Source organism: Accipiter gentilis, chromosome 34, assembly GCF_929443795.1.
Source record: "Accipiter gentilis chromosome 34, bAccGen1.1, whole genome shotgun sequence".
NCBI classification, from domain to species: Eukaryota; Metazoa; Chordata; class Aves; order Accipitriformes; family Accipitridae; genus Astur; species Astur gentilis.
This window is the reverse complement of record NC_064913.1, coordinates 15,090,678-15,116,320: the sequence shown is the minus strand read 5'-3', so window position 1 is coordinate 15,116,320 and position 25,643 is coordinate 15,090,678. Positions and strand designations below refer to the sequence as shown.

Here is a 25,643-nt window from a genome sequence, read left to right as displayed (position 1 = left end):
CATATCAGGCCACTTACCTGGGATGTGGGGGATCAAGCTGAGAACCTTAAGTACCAGGCTATAATATGAGTGACTGTATCTGTATCCCAGGACATGAGAATTTTATTCAGTGCTGGGCCCACGTTTCACATCCTAGCTCCATCCCAGCTCCCTGTCAGACCAAGAAAGACGAATTCAGCCCCTGCCCTGCTCTGTCAGAATAGGGCTAAGCTCTGGCCAGACCCATGCACTGAATGATCAAAAGATCAGCTTGGAAGGATACCTGCCCCGCAGTCTTTGTCTTTTTTTTCCAGTTAATCTTTCTTGCAAATGCACACCAGGACTTCCATCCTGCTCCGAGAATGATTTCTGATGAAAATATCCTGAAAATTATACATTTCCCCAAGAAAATCAGTTTGGATTAATCAGTTTTTATATGGTGAAAAAAAAAATTGTCCAAAGTTTCACGACCAGCTCTACGCCGCATTCACGCGTCAGTTTGGTGGTTCTGCTAACAGACACATACTGAGGTTTCTGGATCACGGCTCTGCCTGCTTCACGGCGTTCCTTCTCTGCAGGGATCAGCCGCTGCCACGCGGCTACTTTGCTCTTTCAAACGTTGTAGTGAAGAGTCGCTGGCTTCGTTACGAACGCAATTAGTAACCTTGCTCTCTTTTTTTATGGTCCTAGTAGATGTAGCATAGGAATAGCTCCCCCCTTCTAGTCACCACCAAACTGAAAAAGTTTTGCTGGTCCTTCTGACTACCAATCTTCGGGAGATATTTTTTTTTTGTGACTGACTGCATCAAAATTAGGCTATGATTTTAGCTTATATCATACAATCAACTGAATATGCAAGCTAATAATTTTATTTCAGCACTGACCTGAATCATATCTGAAATACTCTCTTTTAGGATAAAAAAAGTCATACCTTATTTCTACCATCTTTACTTCTCCAGTAAGAAACAACTTGTGTTGTAGTTTGTGAAAAGTTTTTGTGTTTAATATTTCAGTACCTTTAATTGTGTTCTACCGGGAACTCACTTTTTCATGAGAATATGATATGTTTTATGAGTTTTTTAAATAAACTTTTCTACTAACTTTACTAAATTTGGAAGGCAGAAATCTTGGCAGAGCTTGCTAAATTTTGTTAAAATCAAAATATTTGTGAAAATATTAAGCAATTACTAGAATAAACTATTTTTGTACATAATGAACAGATTTATTTGTTTTGTTCAGTGTCAGAGATGATTAAAAAGTAGAAAAACATTGATTGCTAGTGAAGGTAATCAGTGTTGCATTCTGTAAAAAAAAAAAAAAAAATATTCCTCCTGTTCTATTTCAAGTTAAATAAAACCCACTCATTTACTTCCATTTTCTCTGCTTCTGTCTCCCTTTCTGCATCTGCTAGTCCTGATGGCAGTGTGTAGCTTCCTGCCAAAAAGTTTCCTTCTATTACTTCACAGAGATTTAATCTTTGTTCTTTTTATACCATTTTCATCTTTGTGCCACGTCAAAAGGAAATTTGAAGGGTAGAAGAGATGGAGGATTTTGCTGTATTATCATAATAGGGTGGGAATAGGTTTGCATTGCCAATCCACAAATGTATAGCTGCGACGTACCTTTACTAGCAGCTGATGGTAGAATAATCTTCTTCTGCAAAGTAGAATATCAAACTAGTCTTTTCCTTTTTTTTCTGATATGCCTTCAAATACTGCAGATTTGGAAGAACCCATGTGAAAGAGTATTTTCAAACGCAGTTGCTTTATTGCTTTCTGAAAGCAGGAAAAGTCTTCAGAAGGACCATTTCATATTTTTTCTCCAGGGCAGGGTGTATTATTCTTTCTATAATACAATATATCATTGTATGTGGTAGTATCAGTTCTGGATGAAGATATTAAAAACAGCTGTTAGTAAAAATATTCTTTCCAGTCTAGCTCCAGCTGTTCACTCCATGTCCTTTTTCTTTCAGATAACATTCCCGCCCTGCTGGAAGATACTTAAATAGTATAGCACAATTAAAAACAGTTTCTTACCAGTAGTGTTGGGATTGAAACTAAATTTTTCTCTGAGAGCGTTTCCACTATTTTGACATCTATTTGTCTTACATTATGATGAAAAAATATCAAAACTTTCTATGAATATTGTGTAAGCAAAATTTGCAAAAAAATACTTTTTTTCTGATCAATTATATAAGTGCATTTCAGAGTTTTTCTCATCCAACCTGTAATAATTTCAACAAGGACTTGCCATTGATAAATTTAACAGAAGTATTAAATGCCTTGGGAAGCCATTGCAAACAAAAAGCAACACATTTTATAAATTGCTTGTCCAACTGCTAGATATCAGCCTGATAAATGCAACATGGAATGAATTCGTAACTCATATTCTAACAGAATAATGGCATTTGCAATAGGAAGTTGTTAGCGGTTACAAGCTCTGGCAGTAAGAGTGACAAGAATTCTGTGAATCCGCCCTTTTGTTTTGGCTAAATACTTACCTGTATTCCAGTGTAATTTAATAGTAATTCTTTGTTGTAGTTTAAGACTTAAAGTTAAGGACTGTTGAATAGTTTTTAGCCATGTATTTCTCCATAAAACTTGGCAAAAAAAAGCACATACTTAATTATGATCCCTCTCTTGGTATTAGTGGTTGGATGGGATCAACTACTTCATTTCTGCCCCACTGCGTTGGAATATTCCTTCCTGTCTGAATATCCTCATTTGGCTCTATGTCAAACAAACACGCCAAGGCTGCATGGTCTAGAAATTGTGATCTATTCATTTGCTATCAATAGCAAATACGAATAGCATGTCTCTTCAATATATGTAATGTTTTGTGCTATCTTTATTGTTCCTTTATATAGTTAGCTGCTCAAAAATTCCAGGGGTCTATCCAAACTCCATATCTGTGGTCTCTGTAAGAAATGTAGTAGGTTGCATTAGTGGGAATACTTAATAAGAAGAATTTTAAGAAATCTGCAAAGCTAGCTTGTGGATCTTAGAGAACCTAAAACCAAAAAAAAGAAGGTAAAACCACTGAGACAAACTGCACAATGTAACAGTAAGTAAATTAAATATGCTGAAATGTATAGAAGATTCTGAACACTCAGAGCAGAAGTTATGTAAATCCTGCTTTGTCAGTGAGAAGGTAAGCTTAATAATGTGTAAAAATATAATACTGTTGTAACCTATAATTTCATCTAAACTGCAGCAAGTAGAAAATAAGTTAATGCAGGTATATTAGTAAAAAGGGTAAAATCTGAGTATTTTTCAGAAGAAAATGCTAAGTGTAAATGAAAATACATAAAAGTAATATATGGCAAAATTGTTTTGGCATGTTAATTATAAAAAAGATAATTGGGAGATAAAAAAAGCAATCAAGTGTTTCGATTTTTTTAGTTACTAAAAACTCTAATACTGTCGTGCCACAAATTAGCTGTTAATGGTTGGAAACTGGATTGGGTTATTTCAAAATTATCCACAGTATTTCCTTTATCTTTCTCAAATCGTTGGACATGGTCAGGGCAACGTATTGGACTGGGTAGCTCGTCCACTCTGGTGCAGATGTTTCCATGTTGCTTTCAAAATGAACAGCAAAGACTTTTTAAGTTTCCCTGAATTTTGACTGCGTATTAGTAGTGCACACTATCAGTTGGACAAATTCTTTGTGCTTAATGAGTGTACTGTTACACGGGACACAACTTACATTTCAGGTTTGGAACAAAATACTTTTTTCCATGTAAATATATATATTAAAAACAAAAATGTAAATTTTCAGAGTGAGAGCTGAGCTCTCTGAAGTTGCTCAAAAATTTAGATACTTTAAATAAGAATAACTGGATATTGAAACATCTTAAAACATCATTTCTAGGTCTCTGGCTTTAAGATACTTTGATTAGCTTTTTGACTTCTGATAAAGAGCTTTATTAACTAATTGATACTTCAGAAGAACTGAAGTTCATGAAAATACAGCTTTGTTCATAAATTGCATTTCATTGCAACTAAAGATAGATGCGTATTGGAAGGTTTATCTTCAAGACTGCTTAAATTATTTTATTAACTGAGTCTGATCCCTGGGGTATATGGCTCCCATCAGTATTATTTAAGTGATTTGAGAGCACTTACTGTCATCACCTTTTGCAGTTTACATTCTGAGATAATTTGAAAATTTAGCCTAATTCATAAATCATCTATTGCATTTGCAAAAGAAGTATACTTTCCCGGCACAGCACAGTTTGGTTATTCTCATTGGATTATAGGAGAAGCCTTGTGAAATACCAAGTCGTGCATAAGATAGCATTCAGTGGCCTCTCACTGATGAGTTAAATTTAAAAGTAAGCACAGACATCCTCAATGTGTATCATTCTTTTTTGGAGGATGTTTGTTTTTTACGAGACTACTAGGCATTCTAGTTTTTAGTGAACGACTGAAAAATATTTTGGCACCTGTAACTATACCCTATGTTTTTCATTGAACTTCCAGAAACATGACTACATGCTGAGACAAAGCAAATGTCAAAATCTATGAAATTTCTGTCATAGGCAAGTGCAGTCATTTCACTACAAACATTTTAACATGGAAAAGCCAACAAAAAAAACCATTTCACAAAAAAATAAGTATGTGGCAACATGTAGCATTGTTTTTGAATGCTCAATTAGACATCAACAGCTTGCAGAGGCAGTCTCAAAAGGTTACTCAGGAAATGGTGGAAATCACCCATCATCTCTCATTAGTACTTAATGAGAGATGTTTTTCCAGACAGTTGCCTGGTATTACAAGGGTTATGCAAGCTTGAAGCAGTTCCAAAGTCTATTTGTGCAGGTGGGTGATTAGAGGAAATAAAAAGTTGCTAATAGTCATACCCAACTCTCCTGGATGATGCAGAAACAAGGAAGCAGACCCCCTGCTGCCACTGGAATGCACTTCACTGGTAATTAATTCCAAACACAATCCTGAAATAGCTGCCACATCCAAGACTGGGCCAGTTATAGCTTCAAGTGCTTTCAACAAGACAGTTGCAGATATATATTTACAATCCTACTCAGAACAATGGTTATTCAGGTTTAAGTGTGTGGGAAACAAAACAAATTCAAAAGAGCAAATTCAAACAGTTTAGTCCAACCGTTCTCTCGATGCATCCAGTGTAGCTACCTACTGATTCTGTTATTCAGTATTCCATCTGCTATTTTGAAATGTCTCTTGTAATGTTCGTTCCTTGAAATCCTGAAATACGTGATTGTCCTTGTCTGTAGTTCCTCAATTTATGCCATGTTGAATAGTTATGTAGGGGAGAAGATTTGCTTTGGGGATTTAGTCAAATTCAAACAATTTTAAAGCTGAATCCTATACTATGGAAAATTGCCTAGTCCCTCAATTGGGGCTACTATAAAACATTAACATTTTTGTTACCTGCCTGACAAAATAGGAGATTTTCTAACTTTTTTTCTGGATTTCTGTATGAACTGCAGCCTGGCTTAATTTACTGTATGCAATTGCTGCAAATCTTTGCAATGAGTCCACCCTGTACAGGAGACGTCACATTTTTATCACACATGCTACCCAAGAAATCTTATACGGGGCAGCTCTGTAACAAATCAGGGCAATTTCTACTGTTTTGCAAGCTGCTCTGCTCAGTTTTGGATCTTTTTTAGTTTCTTCTTACTTGTTGACTTGGGCTCCTTCCTTGTAAATTTACTGCTGGTGGAATCCAGCAGCCTAGATTGACCCACAATGAATGAACTGAGCTTAAGTAGTGCTGGCTCCATACAAAATGTTTGGATATTTTGTTTTAAGACTTGCACTGAAATCTGTCTATGGATATGTTTTAGTGTAATAAGACGATTCTCCTTGCTCTGCCTTGAAAAGGGTTAATTGTGTTTTAATGAGCCCTCTGTAAGCTTCAGGAAGATCACTGTGCCCAAATTCTCTTTATTATAAGGAATAGGATTCAGGTGATTCTTCATGTGGGTCTGGTTCTCTCTCTCACTTTTAGATAAAGCTCAGGAAAGGTAGGAAATATTTCCTGAGCCATAATCTGGGCTAGTTTCTTGGTCTTCTCCTCAGCAGGAGGATATCAGCATATCCCCGATAAAACTTCCATATCTTTGATTATTCCTAAAACCAGGACACCCCAGAATCAGAAAATACTGGTTTATCTATCACTCCAGTGTGGTTATAAGCAGCGAGTCTTCTTTCATTCCAGTTATGAAGCTTTTTAAAGGACTAGATAATCATTTGCCCATTATTGAAGAGCATCTTCTGGTACCATCAATGTTGGGACCTACATTAATTAACACATTCCTTTCTTAGCCAGTCAATGAAACTGGCTCTTCTGGTGGCTGTGAGCTCTGTCAGGACATGTATGTAGATTCAGACACTGGTGACTGATCCTCCAGAAATAGCACTATTTCCATATGATCTCCTTCTGTACTCTTCCAAGATTTCTATTGTGGTTATGATTGATTTCTGTCCGACAGACGATTAGCATTGCCATGTTCTTTCCAGAGTTTTGTGCCCCCATACAACACATTTGATGTTAAGAGGACATATAACAAGTACAGATGAAGCCACTCCAATATTTTTTTTCTACAGACAGATCCAAAACCGTTGAAATTGCCAGACTGGGTAAGTGGATAAGTGTTTCTGTAGTAGTTTTCTAATAGTCTAGCAAATTGAGTCTGCTATAACTGATCAAACTTAGGTCTGTCTTGATACCACACTAAAAAGCATTTTGATCCCAGACAACACCAAGCCATCTGGAGCTTTATTCACATTTTGGCATTATCCTGATGCTGGCGTGTCCAAAAAAGATGCAGGGTTTTGGCCTACCGTCAAGTAGTTTGAAACATTGCATGAAATCTTCCACGCTGAGCAGAGCGTGAGGAATAAAAGCAAGTTATTTACTAGTAATAGGGTGCCTTTGAAGTTGTTGTCTATATATGTATGCAAGTGTATCTATATATATTTATGCATATGTATATATGTGCACATTCATTTTCCACCCTTCTTTTTCTTTCTTCTGGAGTTGCAGTGTACAAATCTATCCAGGTCCTGAGGTTATAGTATAAAGCTCTACCAGGTCATAATGATTAGGCTTTGTGCTTTTGAAGTATTTTGTTCGTGTCTGGGTTTATATTTTCAGAGGTTTTAGAATTTAGTAAATGTATTTATACACACCATTAGATGTGTAGCATATAATCCAGTTTTAGATTATTACTGGTCCATACCTCTGAAGTTAAATACATGTTTCTTCTGTTCTTATAGCAAATTGTAAATCTGAGCATATAGTATTTAAGTGACTCCACAAATAATTGGAATGTGCAAATAAAATAGGCTGAGTATACATTTATATTTTGGTTCAGAGCACTGGATGTGAATTTGAAATAAATCATTGTTCCCAGTTACTATTCATTGCTTCAGTCACAGGCTGGTTCTGGAGCACATAAACCAGATTCTGTTTTGATCTGAAGCTCCATTTTAGGTGGGCACCAAAAGTATAGGGTCCTTCTGGAAGCTGCGAGGTACATGTATGGTGGGGGTGTCTGGTAGAATAAATAAGATGCGATGTAGTGCTAAAAATTCAAACCCACATATATTCTAAACGGAGTGTCATGAGGATCAACTGCTTTGATCTGCTCGTCCACTGTCATTACACTAAATTGTAGAAATAACTGATGTAATAGCTAATACAGGCAGAAATAGATTTTGAAAGGGATGCTAGCATGTTTCTGTAATGAAAGTGGAAAACTACAGATTAACTGTGTGTTCCATTGTGCAGATTTATTTCTGAGGTGAAGTCTAATTATATTTCTGGAATATTGGCTGACTTTTGGCTTTTGATATTTTGCTTGCTGAGATGTGGTAGGAAGTGTTCTGCTTGGTATACGTGGTATGTGACCAACAGTTAATGTTGTGGCATTATATACATATAGTGCCTTTTCTTTGAGTACGTTATGAGAAAACATACCTATTAGAAAAGTTCCAGTGAACAGTTTGTCCTCACAGTACATGGATAGTGGGATGAAAATTGTGATGAAACACCTGTTGAAGTGTGGTGACGTGGTCTGTTACTACCCATAAGGGCATTTTTCTCTATGCAGTGTGCCATATAAAGGGGGGCAATCATCCACTAACTGACTCCTGCTGTCACACAGCACAGTAAAAAGCAAAGTTCCCAGTACGTGATTTTTTATAGTTTCAGTTAAACAGTTAACATTTTTATGTTTTTGTCTGACATCTCAGTAGAAGATAGCAGTAAAAGAACACTATGGTTTGCTTTTACAATATACTAAAAGATGGCAATATTCACTTTCATTTTGCTCTCTCCAGACTCAAATCTGAGTGATCCTTAAAAGTGTAAAGCAGTCACCATACCCATGAATAGGAGCTCCTTGCACTCCCCTCTTTGGTTGACCTCCTGTTATCCTGTACACTTCAGAAAAAAGTTACTATAATTTTTTACCGTGAGGGTAGAAATAAATGAAGTATCATTTTTACAAAGATCTTTTGGAAACAATGGTTACAGTTTCTAAGACTGTGAGTTGGAATTCAGCCCTCAAGATTTTAGACCTTGATTCAGTTGCCCATACATAGCTGACTATTGACATCTGAAATGCTTTTGGATGCTCCAAGCTGATGCTTTAGAAGGGCAGTGAAATTCCATCGTTCCTGCAAGCCTCTTGCAGATGCCCTGGATTCCCTTGGACCGCTGAGATGGCGTTAGTTAACAAGGCTTTGGCAGTTGAATCTTGTCCCATTTGTCTACAACAGAAGTGTCTGAGCTCCCTGCCTAGACATTGTTTAAAGCTAATGCATATCTTGGTATAATCAATGAAGTTTAGGTTCCTCTGACCTAATACTTCTTCAGGATAACATAGCTAGATATGGACTATATTCTAAATTGTAATTAATACTGTTTTAATGGGTTTTCATTGAGTTATAGAGGATTTTAGCATGCTTGCTGAAATGTAGCTGTATTTAGAGAAATCCCACCTTGCAAGTCTGAAGATGAGTTCCTGAAATTGCTCAAGACTGAGAACAAATTAATGCCATTTCTTTGGATAGCAATTTAGTTACTAGCATATGAATACAGAAGTTTAACTTCAGGCCCTAAAATTTGGTTCTAAAAATCAGTCTGATTAGACAGACATATATAGCACATTACATAATGTCATTTTCATTTTATTCAGAAATCCTTTTTGTACTGAAAGACTGTATTGCGCACTAATCACTGAGTACTATAGTGTCGGTAATTGTAGACCCAACTTTTCTTTCTGTGAAAGGATTGGTTTTGATGTTAATTCTTATATAATATTTTTTGTGTGAGACAGGTTAGTGTACTTTCATAGTTAAACATTTTTATGAACAAGATAACTATACTTATATTAATTAGGCTTCAGTAATATTGAACTGGGTAATAGATAAAAGTGAACACTGTGCAAAAAGCATCTCTTTTTTTTTTTGCAATTGTGTTATATATTATAAATGGTTTTAGTGTAACTGAAATCAAGCCTCCTGTCTACAATCAAAGGGTGTAGCTCTAATTTAAATAATGCTAGTGTGGCTTGAGAGTAAAAATTTTTCAAATGGTGGTAGGAACAACCTGACCTTCAACTTCCAAGCAATGATGTCATCATTTGTAATTACAGTCTTTTGATGCATAAGACTAATATGCACAGAGAAGTTGTATGAGGCACTAGTGTGGCCATTGCTGTAAATACTGAGTCTGCTTCTACTGTAAATATTTCAAAAATTGGGAAAAGTAGCAAATAGATTTTTAAGAGGCATTATGATTTGGAAATTAAGATTAAGATGTGGAAACCTGTCTAATCCTGCAAGAAATTTAATAATGATCATCTTTTTTCATATGTCCATGAGAAGGTTAGTGGTAAATGTGATCATGATGGCCTTGTAACACTTTCTGTCCTTTAAAACCTTGTATGCTGAGCCAATCAATCAACTAACAAAGCAAATTAGTAAGATTTGCCAGGATGTAAATCAGCATAGGTATTTTTATAGTCCACATTAGATGAGTCTAGTTAATCCAAAACCTGAGTTAATCTAACCTTTCAAAAAACTATTTTGGCTATTCTGGACATAGAAAACATAACATAGTATTTTTTTTTATCCTATTCTATTTCCTTTGCCCTGAAACAAAAGAAATGGAGGATGGAAAGTCCTCGGTAACCATTTTTAAAAATCAGAATAAGCTTCAATTATGTAATCCTTGTGACAGTTTCTCGTGCAAGTTGGAGGCAGGAAGGAATATTGTTGGAGCATGCTGCAGTTCAGTAATTTTTAGCTGCCAGATGATCCCTGGAGCCTGGTGTTATCTGACTTCTACAGAAACGTCTCAGCTTATTGCAACTTGAGCCAGGAACTAGAAGAGAATGATGGCCATAAATACTTCCCTGTTGGCCCCATCTATAGCACCAATCAGAAACTCAGCATGAGACCTAATCTTTCCTAGGTAAATTTGGTAGGTTCTCAGGTTTCCAAGTTCTTTTTGCCATGAAATGTTCCAGTGAAACTTACAATATTACTATGACGGTGACCTAAAGGGGAAAAGAAATATGTTTGCTTTAGTTTTGTTACCAGAGAAAGAGAAAAGGAAATGAAAACACAATTACTGTATCATTTAATTACAAAAGAAAATATATTCAAATCTATTCTTAATGAAACTATGAGTACCGTATACATAAACAGAGAAGTCGCCCAAATTGGTTGCAGGAACTAATTTGATGGAGATATTCTCTCTCTGATGGAGCAGACCCAGGTAGTAAATCATTATTGGTTGCCTAATGGGAAGATCCTACTGTGAAAATAAACAGCTGTCCGCAATAAAGAAATTGTTTACAAGAAACCATTACATGTCAGACACTTTATTCCCTTGAGAAAAGAGTGAAGGCATGAAATACTGAGCAGTTGGATTTTTTTCTGGGATGTTTATTTCAAAGAAAAATATTTGGATTTTTTTTTATTGCAAAGCTTTATTTTTAGATTTGAAAAGCATGACCCTGTTTTGTATTACCACTTTATTTTGCTTGGAAGGAAAGACTGCAGCTACTCCTTTTTGAGATTGCTGCATATTATGTATGTTCCTGAATTGCTTATAGTTGTATGCACACATTGTAGCTGGAGGAGTTCTTCTCAGCTCTATCTAGTGGAGCATACGCCAGCCCTGCCGCCCCTCAGGAATATCTTCCAATAAAATTTCATTCCAAGAACATCACTCCCAGTCAGTTGGATGCTTCTCAGGTTGGGACTGTAGGGGCAAAACCTAGTCTTCAGGGACCTGTCATTGAGCAGGGTTGACGAGAAGTCTTTCCTGTGGAAAGACCAAAACCTTGCTCGTATAACTTGACCGCTCTGTTACCCTCTTCTGCATATTTAAAGAGTGGGTAAACTAAGCCGAGGTGAATATCGACAAGGCCCTTGAAACGGAATGCAACGGTGGGCAGAAAACTCTCTTTGTCACCATCAGCACCAACCCGTATTTGTCACCGTCTGTCCTCTGAGTGCTGCATCTTTGAGACACTCCCGCATCTGCAAGACTCCCTGATTTCACTTGCAAGGCTTTCATGTGCTGAAGAGCCGAAGGGCAGCTGTGCTGAAGCACGGCCGCACAGGCTCCACAGCGACAGGAATACGGGGACGGCTGAAGTACCGGGGGGTTGTGTTCTGTATGGGTTTAGCTGTTTATTGGGGGTGTGCTGTCTTCTTTATAGTTTTAGCTCTTTGTCAGTCAATCGTTCTGTTTGTCTCTCACACCAGTAAGTAAATAAGCGCACTGAGTACGCTTAGCTAGGCTCGCGTGGAACGTTTCTCACTCCAGAAGTTATTTCTTAGCTTCGTAGATGGTGCCTGTATTGCCACATGTCTCAGCAGTAGTATAGTCCCTTGTCTGGTATTTCCACAAACACAGTGCAGGGCTCTATCAAAGCAAGTCTCTGTTTCCTCAGTCAAGGAGGTTCACTGATAATTGTCTATTGATGAGTCTGTCCATAGAGTGAAAGAAGATGATATTTCATATTCTGGAGCAAAAGAAGACGAGACCTTCAGCTCAATTAAGATGCTCCTAACACTCATATTTAACCTTCATCCTCACTATGAGATTTCCAAAGAGTATAGCGAGGCCTTGGTGGGGTGTCTGGTCAAATCCCTGTCCCTCCTTCGATGAACTAGGCTGTCAAATCACAGGATACTCATTCACATGCTGCATGTGAACAGTTTTACAGTTAGATACCAGGTCAGACTGGAAAGCATAAGAGAGATACGAGGCTTTCTGGAATGCCATCCGCGTTGTTCTGTGTCAGGGATGTTATTATGAAGATTCACTTTAAGTTCCTTTCTAAGGCTGTGTAAAAATTTGATTCATCATATTAACAGATATGTATTACTTTCTGAATTAAATTAATTCAGATCCAAGATTTCTGCACACACTTGTGATACAATGATTCAGGAAGGGTCCTTCTACGTGTACACACTGCATACCTAAAGGACCAGCAGTTTTGATGGCATACTTTTCAAAAAAGTTGGAATTGTCTGTTTCTGTGACAAGGAGGGTTCACTTTGTCAGACACCAGGTAACATCTGAGGTTATCTACAGGATGTCTGCCAAGCTGCCACCTGCACATTTGTTTACACGTTCATTAAGCGTAACAGTATTTCTGAAACATTCCAGCCTGGTATTTGCTTTAGGAGAACAGTTTGTCAGTCTGTATTTGACTAGAAACTTTCAGACCTCATCCAGATATGTAGAGTTTCTGCAGGAGTATTTCTTAGAATCATCTATGCTATGAAAGTATCTCTAAATTGGAAAGGCCATAAAGTTTACATTCTTGCAACTATTCCTTTTTATCCTATGTTAGCTATGCTAATGTAACTGGGTATTTCCTTCCCTTTGATACCTCTGTTACACTTCCAAGAATTCTTTCAGGTCAGTAGGACTGGGAGGGAGAAGCTTCTGTCCTTGCTTTCACAGAGGCGTTTGTGACTTGTGCAGATGGGCGAGCTCAGGTGTGCTCCTGCAGAAGTTGGTTAGGCAAAAATCCTCCAGCTTACAGCACTGGAGCTACTTTTGTTTATTTGGAGTTTGGGTTTTCCTGGAGTGCATTTGCCCACAGAGTGAAAGCACATGTTGGAGATCCACGTCAATTACAAATAAATAGGCTTTCTTCTGTGAACTCTGCAGGCTGTCAGTTGAGACATGAGATTTGAATGTAATCGCTCTCTTAATGCAGAGCTGCAGGTGTTATTAGCACATTTAGGAACAGGGAGCACGTGTCTTTGTGACCCACAAAGAAAGGTACTCTATAAATTCACAGACACCTTAAAGACCATCATAACCACGCACAGGCAATGGCATTTTCCCCAGAATACGAACTAAAGTATTTCTTTAAAAATACAGTTCTAAAGGCATGAAGTAATGTGGAGCTTTTGGCCTCCTGCTACGTCATTCTGGTGCTTGGTTACCATCACAACTGGGAAGCTATGCCTTATTTCATAGTCCTCTTATCCCCTGACCTGATTTTCACTAACTTTACATTGTTCAAGCAGCAATAAGAACATTTAAACAAGGTAAGAATGATATTTTAAGTCCCTTTGATGGTCTTTCACAGTGCCATAAAATGGTAACAGCATCACAAAAGATGTCCGAACAGCAGTTCCCTATGTACCCGCAGGTATGTAGAGGTTTTTAAGCCAGCTGTAGGTTATCTAGCTGGGATACTTGCTAGAAAGGTAGCTACTGCAGTGCAGAGCTCTATGGAGGATGCAAATTTCATCTGAGAGGCTGAATACATCTGGGTGTATTTTTGTGTAATTAATCCTTGTTGATCAGTTGCTCACCGTGTCCAGGGAAGTTGTCGCTGGGAGCTATCAGCATGCTCTACGTCAAGTATGGGTTTACATAACTTCTTGAGCAGGGTTGTACGTGTTAGGATTTTCCAGGATGAGATATGAGTTCCCTTATAAAGCTCCCTTTCAAGTCACCCCTCTTACAGTGATAGTACTTGGATTCACAATCGGTAATTCAGGGTAACAAAAGTAAAAGAGTTGTGTTTGCTTTGTGCCTCATTTTATTTCGGTATTAAGAGAGTGCTATATCCTGCCCTAACACAGAATGAACGTTTGAGCTGACAAAATAAGTGTAGGTGTGCAATATATTCCTTACCAAGTATATTTGAATTATAATGGGGTTTGTAAGTTGAAATAGTGTTCTGAGTAGCTTTCTGTTTTCAAAATAATTTTTTATTTTAAAGCGTATGAAGTATTTGTAAGTTCACATAAACGCTATTTTTATTCACAGATAATGCACCTCAGGTAGCAATTACCGCACCGGGATCTGGTAACCATAGAAACAGCTCTACAGGCCCAACACCTGACTGCTCTCCTCCATCACCAGACACTGCGCTCAAAAATATAGTGAAAGTTATACGTCCTCAGGTAGGTGATCACCATAAGCATCCTCTTATTAGTTATATTTTTCATTTTAAATGCAGGCTGTGATGCATGTATTCTAATGTATGTTATCACTATACACATATGAATAAGTCAAAGATAGATAAACAGAACAGAAAATATTTTTTGTACTTAGGAAGCAATCTTGATAGCAGGAGAAGACAGAATATTTTATGAATGACCCCAACAATGTACAGAGAGACATCAGTATGTTCTTCTTACAGCATTAATGATGAATGAAGTCTTTATGCAATATTTTGTATTTTTATGCACTATTAGTTTTCTTCCAAGCTTATGTTCTGTTTTTATCAGTAATAATTCCCTGTTACTTTTTCAGGTTTTCTTTCCTCTTTCTGTATCTCCATTTACATGGTCCCGTAATGTTTCATACCTTCTTTAGTTTACCTTCTCATATAGCATTTCTTCCCAACTTTCATCCTTCCTAACTACATGTATTTCTAATAGTGTTTGGTAAACAAGATGCTTAATGCATGGAAAACTTGAGTGCCCCTTGTAATTCTTTAAGGAGTACAGCCTTTTAAAATAAAAGCTTTAAAAAAAATAAATCTTTGAACTTGATTCAGTAGTATAGAGGTAATCTGCATAGAGGAGTTTAGTTTTAGAATCACAGGATCGCAGGATAACATAGATCAGAAGAAACCTCAGGGGATTATCTAGTTCCCCGCTTAAAAAGGCGTGACATTAGGTGTGTCGAAGCTAGGTGTGACAACTGCACTCTGAATTGACTAATTGTGAAAGATTTTTTGGTGTGAACCAAAAGAACATCTATTCCTCTCTTACCAGTCATTGGGTTCAAATGCAGCCATCTGCTCTTCATTGCTCAGCTGATCTCTGCAACTGAGCTACTTTGATGCTGGTGGATGCAGGCTTTGTATCACCAGTATGTTGCTGGCATTTGTTTTACTTGAGAAGTAAGCTGATGGATACATGGTATTTGGTAAGAATTATATAGGACAGATTGTTTTATTGCCACACAAGTGAGTGTGTTACAGTGATGAGGTGGATCTTCCTTTCGGTACTCGTTGGAGCACACAGCTCAGAAGGTCTTGCAGAATTAAAGGTAATTACTAGGTGCACCTGCCATTTTTCTGTAGGAGCCATTGGTTTCCTGTGGCTGACACTGTCTAATGACTGGCTGGTGCAGACCATCCCTTTTGACACTACAGTAGTTTGGGTTCCACATCCTGGTTTAAATCTAGATCAGAGGGGGTCTAAAATCACAGCTTCTTCTCCTTTTCTCTTCTTATAGTTGTTTCTCATTTTGCATGTTCCTGTAGTCTCTCTGTCCCTCCCACCCTACATCAGTATAATGCTGAAATGCCTCCTTCTCTCTAAGCTGTTTTTTATAGTAGGCGGCAAGCAAACAGAAAGGTATTGGAATATTGTTGGAACAAGCTGTTGTGTGATAGCTTATTGAAAATAGCATTTTAAAAGCTGTTTCCATCATGATTTTGCCAACAGATGGACCCAGAACACTGAATGGTGATGTTCTCCTGCTAGTTAGCTCTGAATGGATTCAGCAGATTCTGGGGAGCTATTTTCAAATTTAAATCGTACCATTCACTGACTCCCAGTATTCTCATCATTCTGCAGAACAAAAGCTAGCTGTGCGATATATATGGTCAGAACTTTACCACATTTGCTAAAATGTCTCTCATGTGGACCTACGTGTGGCATAGTTCCAATGCAGAAAACGACAACAGAAAGACACGTGTAGGCTAGTGCTTAATGTATGTTGTAAATCTATGCTATGCATGAGAAGTTGGATACACTATAGCGTTCAGGTCCCATTATGCTTCTCCTTTCTCCATGTGTTTTACGCACATTCCTTCAGTATTCTTCCTTTTCTTTGTTTTTGTTGCTTACCTAATCACCTCTCCCCAAGATCTCAACCCAGGAATTTAGACAAAGAAGTTGTAGATGTTTGCAACGCGGTGTTTGCAAACCATTAGTGTTAATTCTGCCTGCATATTTAATTCCTTTATTCCATGCCTGCTGCATTCAATTACATGGCAAGCTCTTTGAAGGTTAACACAATGGGATTCTATTCTTGACTGACCTCTCACCACTCATGTAAAACTAATGAACAGTGTTACACAATGCATGCAAAATAATTAATGTTCTGTTGTCTGCCAGAGCCTCTTTGCACTTTCCTAGCAAAGCAAACAGATTTTAAACAGATCTAAACCAGGGATCGTATAAATTTCCAAAACAGCTGTCACTCCTTTCCCCTTTTCATATGTCTTGTGCATCCAGCACAGGAAGGTACCAGGGAAAGGCAGAATGGGAAACTCTTCAGCAGCCAGTTTTGCACTAGGCAGGCTTTGGTAGCTTGGATGAAACTGCCAGGGAAGTCTGGCCTTTCAACTCCCATTGTTATTTTCATTTATAGCCTTACTTATCTTTCCTGGAGGGTTGTGCATATAGCAGTTTAGCTGCAGTGAGAAGAAACACTGTGTTTCTGCGTAAGCAGCGGCAGAGGGGACCAAAGATTCCTTCCTCCCGCCAGCCTGGGGAGGGCAGGAGGTAGCAGAGTGGAAAAAGAGAAACCTGGAGAGCCGAGTTTGAAGGCGGAGGTGGGGGACATCCCGCCTCCTGCTTTCTTTGGCCTTTTCTTTCTAAGACCGCATGCCAGCTCACACGATGGCAGCGCATCTGCACGCTTCAGCACACGACAGACTTTGAAGACGTTCGTATGAATGTGAGGTTTAGCACAGCACCATGGGCTCTCCTCTCCCATGTTCCAGATGCTCACACGTACCAAAAACAGCTTGGGGGGGCCCCTGAAGAGGAGGGAGGCTGTGATGCTGCACGGCCAGCCCATGGGGTGAAAGAACCACGGCTGGGAAGTGTGAGACAGGAACAATCCCATACACAAAGTGTGAATCCTGAGGGGTCTGGGTCATGGACAGTCAAGGGATTCCTCGGCATGCACTCCAAACTTGTTTGTCTTTTTCCCTCTAGTTGTCTCTTAACCTGGCCATAATTATTCCCCTTCTTATATTAAAAATATGCCACCACAAACCTGACTGGGAATTTGTATTTTCCCCCAACCTTCCACTCATTTTTCTGGAAATTTATCCTTTCTTCAGTTAATCATGATGAATTTTGCGGAGAGAAACCTGCAGTGTGTTGTGACCCTACCACTTATCCCTTATGAGATCCCGTTGCTCCCTAAAATCCATCTAAAACTCTTTGGATATGCCTCAACTATTCAATTCAGTGTACCATTACTAAGGCTGAAGCCTATTTTAACTGAAATGGTGTCTCTCCCCAGCATGGTGCAGCACTCTGGAGAGATACTCCGATCTCAGCAGCAGTATTAAGTTCAGTGCCCCGTTGCCACCCACCTCTAGTGCTTCCAGTCCTGAAGCCAGCACACTTAAGAGAAGTTCAGGGATCTGTGTGCTCTTTCATCCGTGTACCTTAGCTACGGCTTGTACCTGTGATCTCACATTTTGCAAATATGTGTCTCGTTTTCAAACTTTCACAGGGTCAGTCTCTGAAAAAGAGGGTTTGTTGAAAAGTTACATATATGCAGATAAGAAACAGAATTTAGTTCAGGGTTTGAATCACTTGATATTGTTTTCCAGATTATCCAGACAAGACTTAGTAAGTTTTTAACTCATGAATTACTAATTAACGAAGACATTGAGGTGCTGGAGCATGTCCAGAGAAGGACAACGAAGCTGAAGGGTCTAGAGAACAGGCCCTGTGAGGAGCGGCTGAGGGAACTGGGGCTGTTTAGCGTGGAGGAAAGGAGGCTTTTGGGAGGAGACCTTATCGCTCTCTGCAACTGCCTGAAAGGAGGTTGTAGCAGGGGGGGTGTCGGACTCTTTTCCCAAGTAGCAAGTGACAGGACAAGGGGAAAGGGCCCGAAGTTGCACCAGGGGAGGTTTAGATTGGGTATTAGGAGAAATTTCTTCACTGGAAGGGTTATGAAGCCCTGGAACAGGCTGTCCAGGGAAGTGGTTGAGTCACCATCCCTGGAGGTGCTCAAAAAACGCGTAGACGTGGCACTTCAGGACATGGTTTAGTGGGCTTGGCCGTGTTGGGTTTACGGTTGGACTCAATGATTTTAAAGGTCTTTTCCAACCTACATGATTCTACGATTCAGGTTAAAGACACATGCCTCTGTGAAGTATACTAACAGCACATGGGAGTAAAAATGAGACGTGGCTGGAGACCAAGTATGTTAGTGAGTTAACTGAAGGCCTCTGAAAGTTTAAGCTCTCTTTCAAGTTTTAACTTAGTTACGTTAGTACATATGGTAAAATATAACTTGCCTTATCAGACTGGAATTTTAGAAAGTAATAGTAAAATTGAGCTTGTTCTACCACATTTCCTGTAGCTGTCAGTCTGGATGAAGCCTCAACAAAATTGGACTGCATGTGATGCTTCATCTATTTTTTGTATTAGCCACTCAATTTAATAAGACTCTCCTTATTTATTTGTTCAGCTCCATTTGAAGAAGTAAACTATATACATAGAGGGAGAAAGAGCACCTTTTTTCCTAAGGCTGTTTCTTTTGCCAGTCCTATTCACTTGTGGGTCATTGGCCAATTCTCATAAAATTGCATTCTGACTTCTCGCCTTTTAAATTCTTTACTAAATGTAATCCGGCATTTGCATATTCTTTTTTTGTCTTTCTAAGATAGGTTTCAGTGGCTAACTGTAGGTACAGCTTTTGATGTCTAAATGTGTATTATTTAAAAGTGGCTTGGATTTTATCTGTCATGAAGTAGTATTGTCCCCATTTTATGTGAATAACCTAAGAGTGTTATTTCAATGATATAAAGAGGGCTTCTGGTAGAAAGACAAAGGAACAGAGAATTTAAGTGTTTCTGACAATGAAATTTCATTATCTCGTTCTTGCTGGCTTTATTGCTAACATCTGTAATAATCTATTCATTATAATATGGGTTTTTTTTCTTGTGGGTTTGGATGTGCTGTCTTTACATTAGACATAATTTTTTCTATTTATCTTTTTTAACCTCTTTAAGCAAAGTTACAATTCCACGTATGGTTCATTGTTCCTCTGGCTAAGACATCTAGCAGTATAATAGCAATAATAGAAGGTAATAGTTTAAACGTTAGAGGAAGAAAGGAATCATCTCATTTTTCTGCAAGTGGTAGTGGAATCCTGCAGGACATCTGTAGCCTCTGACAGGCCTGTCCCACTTGTTTGGGCTACCAAGTGTGCCTTGACTAATGTAGAACTATTTTGTGCATGCCCAGTGAGCCTGGTGTACCTATGTAGATGTACTTACTTAGGCACAGGGAAAGACAGGCACCGTGCGGTTCCACCCCCTCTAGCAGCCTGGACACAAATGGACAGGCCAACCGTAGGAGATATGCGCTCCAGAGCCTCTCTAGCTGACTTAAATAGTGATAGTAATTTACACTCAAGGAAATTATATCTCATCCTTTTTGCAGTTAGGTGCAGGAATTACTCTGAATTAAAACAAACAAACAAAATCATACTAGAGGCAACTCTGGAAAAATCACAGTTCCAGAAACTAAATTTTCAGAACTAATTGTTCCATGAACAGAATTTTCAAGTGGATTAGCGTCACTATTTCCCCATGGTGAAATAACCTGGCTTCCTCCCCTATGTCAACACCCTACTGCAGTACACTTAGATCTTCCCAAATGAAACGCATCCTTTGTTGCAGAGTACTTCCAGGCTGGAGAAATATTTTGATGTTAAATTGAGAAAGGAATTTTACCCTACTCTCTCTGCTAAATGTGGTGAGGAATATTTGAACCATCCCTTGCATGCTCATAGTGTTACGTGCGAGTCATGGTAGCATTACAGAATTTGCAAGCAACTTCCATTCATGGGAGCATTAAGTCCTTGTCTTTTTAATAGAAAGGCAATTCAGTATGTGTATTTTGATGCCTTTCCTGTTTTGCAGTGTTCAGAGTGGTGTCTTTCATTGATATATGTTCACTACTGACTTAACATGAAAATGTTCTGCTTATTAGACCTGATTTGAAAGTTGTTTAAAACCTGTTATTGCAAGATCTTTAAAGATTTTCATTGATATATTATTGCTTTTGCATTGATGATAAGGTTTCTTATTAGCCTGATGTGGTATGCTGTTTTAGGATAGTCTAGGGTTTTCTAGGTTCCATTATGACAATTGAAATAATAGTAACGAAGAAGTGTTTTAAAGTAAACAAAATCAGTCATTAAAGAGATTTACATATAACAAGTAAATTAAATACACGAATGTAACGAATAAAGAAAATCTGCCTAAGGACGAATCTGCATGTGGTTTTGTAGCTTGCATGCTGGGGTGGAGTGGAGCTGTAAGTATGCTACAATTTCACAGGGGTTATCTAACTGTGTGCCCGCCTTCTGAGTAGTATGGGACAGACATGTAATGAGTGACAAAGCTGGCTTTGGTGCAAAGAATGAAGGAAGCATCGTCTCTTTGGGACAGACTTTTGTGTTTGTACAATCTCCACAGCTATAAAACCTTGACCCCTGACTACATTTCCTGGACATTATGGTATCCCGTATGGTAAATAATCTTAGAGTTATTTAGGACCTATCTCGAAAGATGTTGGTAAATGTAATTTAGAAGTGGCTTTGGCAAATACAATCCAGGAAACCAAGGCACAAGACTCCAGTAAGTGACTTGATAATTGCTGGCTACATATTCTGCCAGTAAGTCTGGAATTTAACTCCAGATTCTAACAAATGAAGTAAGGTATCCAGAGCGTGTCTACATGTGAGGTGGGATTCAATCTGGGACAAAACCACCTATGTTTTTGTCTCTGTATATAAGAATCTCTGTCTGATTTGGATGTCAAATCTCCCATCATGCTCAGGAGAGATGTAGGATTCGATGCAGGTGCCTAAAAAGAGCCACCTAATGTCACCTGAGGTGCCGTAAAGGTATCTTTGACATGCACATGGAGGCTGTCAGGTGTGATATAGGACATACCTGGGGAGACCTGCATGCTTCTGGATGGCAGCTGGAGCCCAGGTGGGATGTCCCAGGGAATCTCCAGTGACGGTAGGCACCTGCGGTGAGGCAAGTGAACTAACACGGAGGTGACTGGGGTGAGGCGAGTTCTTCTCTGGACTCTATTGATTGTATTGACTAGACGTCAACTGGCTGTAATGGGAGCTTAGATACCTAGTGAGGATGTAAATAGCTATGCTGTAAATTTAGTTATCTAAATCTGGAACTGAATTTAATCCTAGCTGTAGAAAAAAACATTTTTTTTACCGTTTTTTTGCAAATTGTACTTTAGAGAGACACAGAGGGATGCAGTCAACACAAACTGGTTTACTGCATCTCTCTTAGCATATATTAATGAACGATTAGCATACTTTAACAACATAACATTTTACAGGAGCCAGCAAAGGTGCAAAAGGCTCCTCTCGCTAGCTGCAAAAGCTCAGATGTTAGATTCCTGTGTAATTATGTAGAAAAATTATTGGCACATATTGACAAACGGACCTTGTTAACTCCAAACAATATAGCGGACGTGTTATGCTGTAGAGCACTAGAGGCTGCGTGAAGTTCTGTACAGAATCCTTAGACTGGAAAGACATATTTGACTGAGATATGTTTGTCTGAATTAATAATAATAATGTCAAAGCCCCAAGTAATATAGGAGGTATTTTGTATCACTCGGGTCAGCAGATGGTTGCATGTTAGCACGAACAAACAGAAAACATGTTTCTAACTTCCATAATCATCTTTGAAAATCACTCTAGGCTTATGTTATATTACTAACCCGTGTCTGCAGAGCAAATCATAGCTATTTATTGACAAACACATTTTCTGAATATGTGAGCATTTGCAAATGAAAACTGATCTTTAAAAACACTTCAGAACAGTTTGGGGGTTTTTTTTTGGTTTGTTTCCCCCCTCTCTCTGCCCCCTACCAAGACCTTGCAGGTGGTTTTGTGAAACTTTTAAGAGATGATAGAGTAGCTACAGTGTAGTGAAAGACCTGATCATCCATAAGTTAGTAAAAGGCCATATGATGCATCAGATGCTGCAATTCTGGCTCCCAGAAAGGGGCACACAGTTGAAGCAGTGGCTGGAGACCCGACCGGACAAAGGTCAGAGCAGTTTTTGAAGATGCTTAGGAAGACGGAGCTGGACCATCCCAGCTGCCTTTTTAGGTAGGTACTGTCTCAGTTTAGGAATAAGCAGACATCCCACACATCATGTTTCTTGAAATGTCACCTTTTCAAGTCAGAAGCTGAATTCCTGGAAAACCACAAAGACACCATTTTTTGGGAAAAGGCCAGGAACGTGTTTCTAAATTACCAGAGATCTTTTTTAGTTTTAGAAATAATTAGGTCATTGATGAATTTGTTGTCTACAAAAGTTTAGGTTTAATTAGTACACATGAATATTTTTGGTCTGATCAGAGACTTACTTTGGCTTAGGTCCCAAACAATGACTTTTGCCCAGACTGTTTGATGTTGGAGTCTGTCCCTGTTCACTGAACTCTTCCATGAAATTACTAGCCCTAGGAATCAGCCTTTCAAAGCAAACGTTGGTTTTAATTATTAAAGAAAGTAAATCCCCTCAATAGACCATAGATGATTTCCAGATGAATGCCCAAATTTACACTTTGCAATTTTTCTCACTTTTAACAGGACACAGTTAATTCACATGGTGCCCAACACAACTTTAACAATCAACATTACGCAAACCTAAGCGTATTCAAGTTTTTGCCTGTCATTCTGCTAAAAAGAATGAATTTTTACTGAAACCAGTCTAGTTCTGTATTTGTAACACAAACATTGCAGGGCTCATAACCTAAAAATGAAATAGTCCACAAACAAAACTGAAGTTACTCCTCTGGGATAGATTGTATTTTAACACGTAGTTCCGAGTTAGGGATGGTGAATAGCTTCATGGTCTGAGGAAGGTATTATTGCTCCCAGGGCAATAATTTGGCCTTGACACTAATAAGTAGCAAATTCCTGACCTTTACAAATATTCTGACCTGTTAAGCCTGACATGCTAAACCAAGAAGAGTTAAAGCACCCTTTACTCTCTTTCTCTATTTACTTTTCCCAGCTTTAGTTATCTAAGGCAGCAGCTCCCGAGATGTTTTTCACTGTTGTGAAATTAATACACAGACAGCTATACACCTGAATGCAGGGCCTCCTCTATTTTGGAGGAGACGTTTAATGTTTCAGGTCATTGGTCTTGAAGCAGCAAGGAGCATCGTGCTGTTGGGATATTTTGCGTACAGAGCCAGATGAGTGCTGCAGCAGACTGTTTAGCAGGACAGCGCAAACCATCAGTGGTCTGTGGCTTATAGTCCGTGACATGGAGCACTAAGGTTACGTCTGCGTTGATAAGTAGTGCGGTGCAATGGGAACAGATGTGTGTAGTGAAAAAGTTGTTGCTGCCTTGACGATCACACTATATGGATTTCATTGGTTTTTCTTTGGGCTAGCTTTAGCGTGGTCCCACGGTCAAAAGGCCATAAGGAGTTGGAGCACGTTTTGTACAATCCTGTAACGTACCTTATGGTGTAGGTCCAGCCAAAAGGAATGAGTTTCTCATGCTCTGAAGCTGCTCTGCAATCCAAAGCACAGCCATTAAGTGGAGGCAATGGAGAGTTTCACTTCAAAAGTAAATGTTTGGTACAAACCACTATTCCTTGAAAACTCATGAAGATAGTTTGATTTTCATGTATGGTTTTTTAAGCTGACAGTTTTCCCCTAAGCTTTTAGACATTTCAGTCTTTGAATATTTAAAGCAGCCCTTCATAAATTGAATAAACAGCAGAGGGTTGCTTTCGAGTGATGAGTGCTTGGTATTATTTTGTAAATTTCATTATACAGGCATCAGCGGTCTAATTGTTTTGCAAGATGTACCCAGCAATGCAGCTGGTGAAGAGCTCCCTTTCTTATCAAAAGATGATTGCAATTATTATATGCAAGGCTGTAAAGCCCTATTTTATTTTGAATTAAATTGATTAGAATGAAGACATGCATTTTTTCTAATGAAGATTAATCCAAATTTTGGAAGGAAATTATCTCTACACACCACAGCTTGTCACATGAAATGATTTTTACCAGTACAACCTTTGAGCCAAATAAAAACAGTAAAAAGAGAGAAACCATAGGTAAATTTATTAAATGTCAAGTAATGAAAACAATAAAAAAGTCTGTATTTTTCACTCCAAACTTATTTTTCTTGTAGCCCAAGCAGCGCACTTCAATAGTATCTTCTCTGGAATTTCACCGAATGAAACACAGCCACAATTATTTTGACATCAACTCAACCATTGGCTGTACAAGTTTTGTTTCTACTCCTGCAATCAGTCCAGCTAATTATTCCTTTGGATCTCTGGAATACAGTGTTGAAGAGAGAGAACTTCCAGGTATAGAAAAAAAAAAAGCTTACTTTGCCTATCAACAAAGCTTTATAAAACTATAGGTCTGCGGGTTTAAGCTGGAATTGCTGTTGTCTTTGGTAGTGAAATACATTTATCATAAATACACAAAATAATTCCTATTTTTTTCTGCTGCTCAACAAAGGATTCTTATATTTCATGACCAATATTATTAAAATATACTTTTTCGTGAATGTTCTATTTTGAATAAACCAAACTTTGTTTTACAGAAATGCCTAGAATTTAGGTATTGTAGTTTTTTAAATTATGATGATTCAGGTACACTTTTACTTTCATCATTGTGTGGTCAGTGTACTCTACTGATTTTTTAAATGGAAGAATGTTATTAGAAATGATTATGTAACCATCAGCAAAGATGAGGACGGGGAGATTTCTAAGTAACCTGACATGGTTTCTGCAGTAGTAATGGGATTCATTAAAGCAAAACTTTAGAGTGATAGTGTGTTTGTAACTGTGAAGCTTTTATCTGTATATAGAGGTTTACATAATGAAAATGCTTTAAGAAAGATTAAAATATTTTCTTCTTCATAGATCAAAACTTCAGGACCAGGAAACTGTCAGTAAACCATGCATTTAGTTACTTCTGTCCTTTCAAATTTCATATGGGAGTTGCTTTATCTAGGCTAAACTTGTAGCAGAATAGTATAGTATTTGGGAAAGCTGATACATTGAAACAAATGTCTTTGATAGCTATTTTATGTGATCTGCAGATGGAGTTGTTTCTTTTAAATGGATACTGTATTTAAGGTATAAATAGAAGTAGATTAC

At 38.3% G+C, this 25,643-nt stretch overlaps 1 protein-coding gene across 2 annotated transcripts in view; it reads left to right on the top strand.

Annotated features, from left to right (window-relative positions):
- Positions 1-25,643, top strand: part of ANKS1B (ankyrin repeat and sterile alpha motif domain containing 1B) — a 427,589-nt gene that overhangs the window by 138,563 nt on the left and 263,383 nt on the right. For both annotated transcript variants that reach the window (XM_049792403.1, XM_049792402.1), the window contains exons 11-12: positions 14,290-14,426; positions 24,662-24,842. In XM_049792403.1, coding sequence (XP_049648360.1) covers positions 14,290-14,426; positions 24,662-24,842 — 318 coding nt within the window. The remainder of the gene's footprint in view (positions 1-14,289; positions 14,427-24,661; positions 24,843-25,643) is intronic.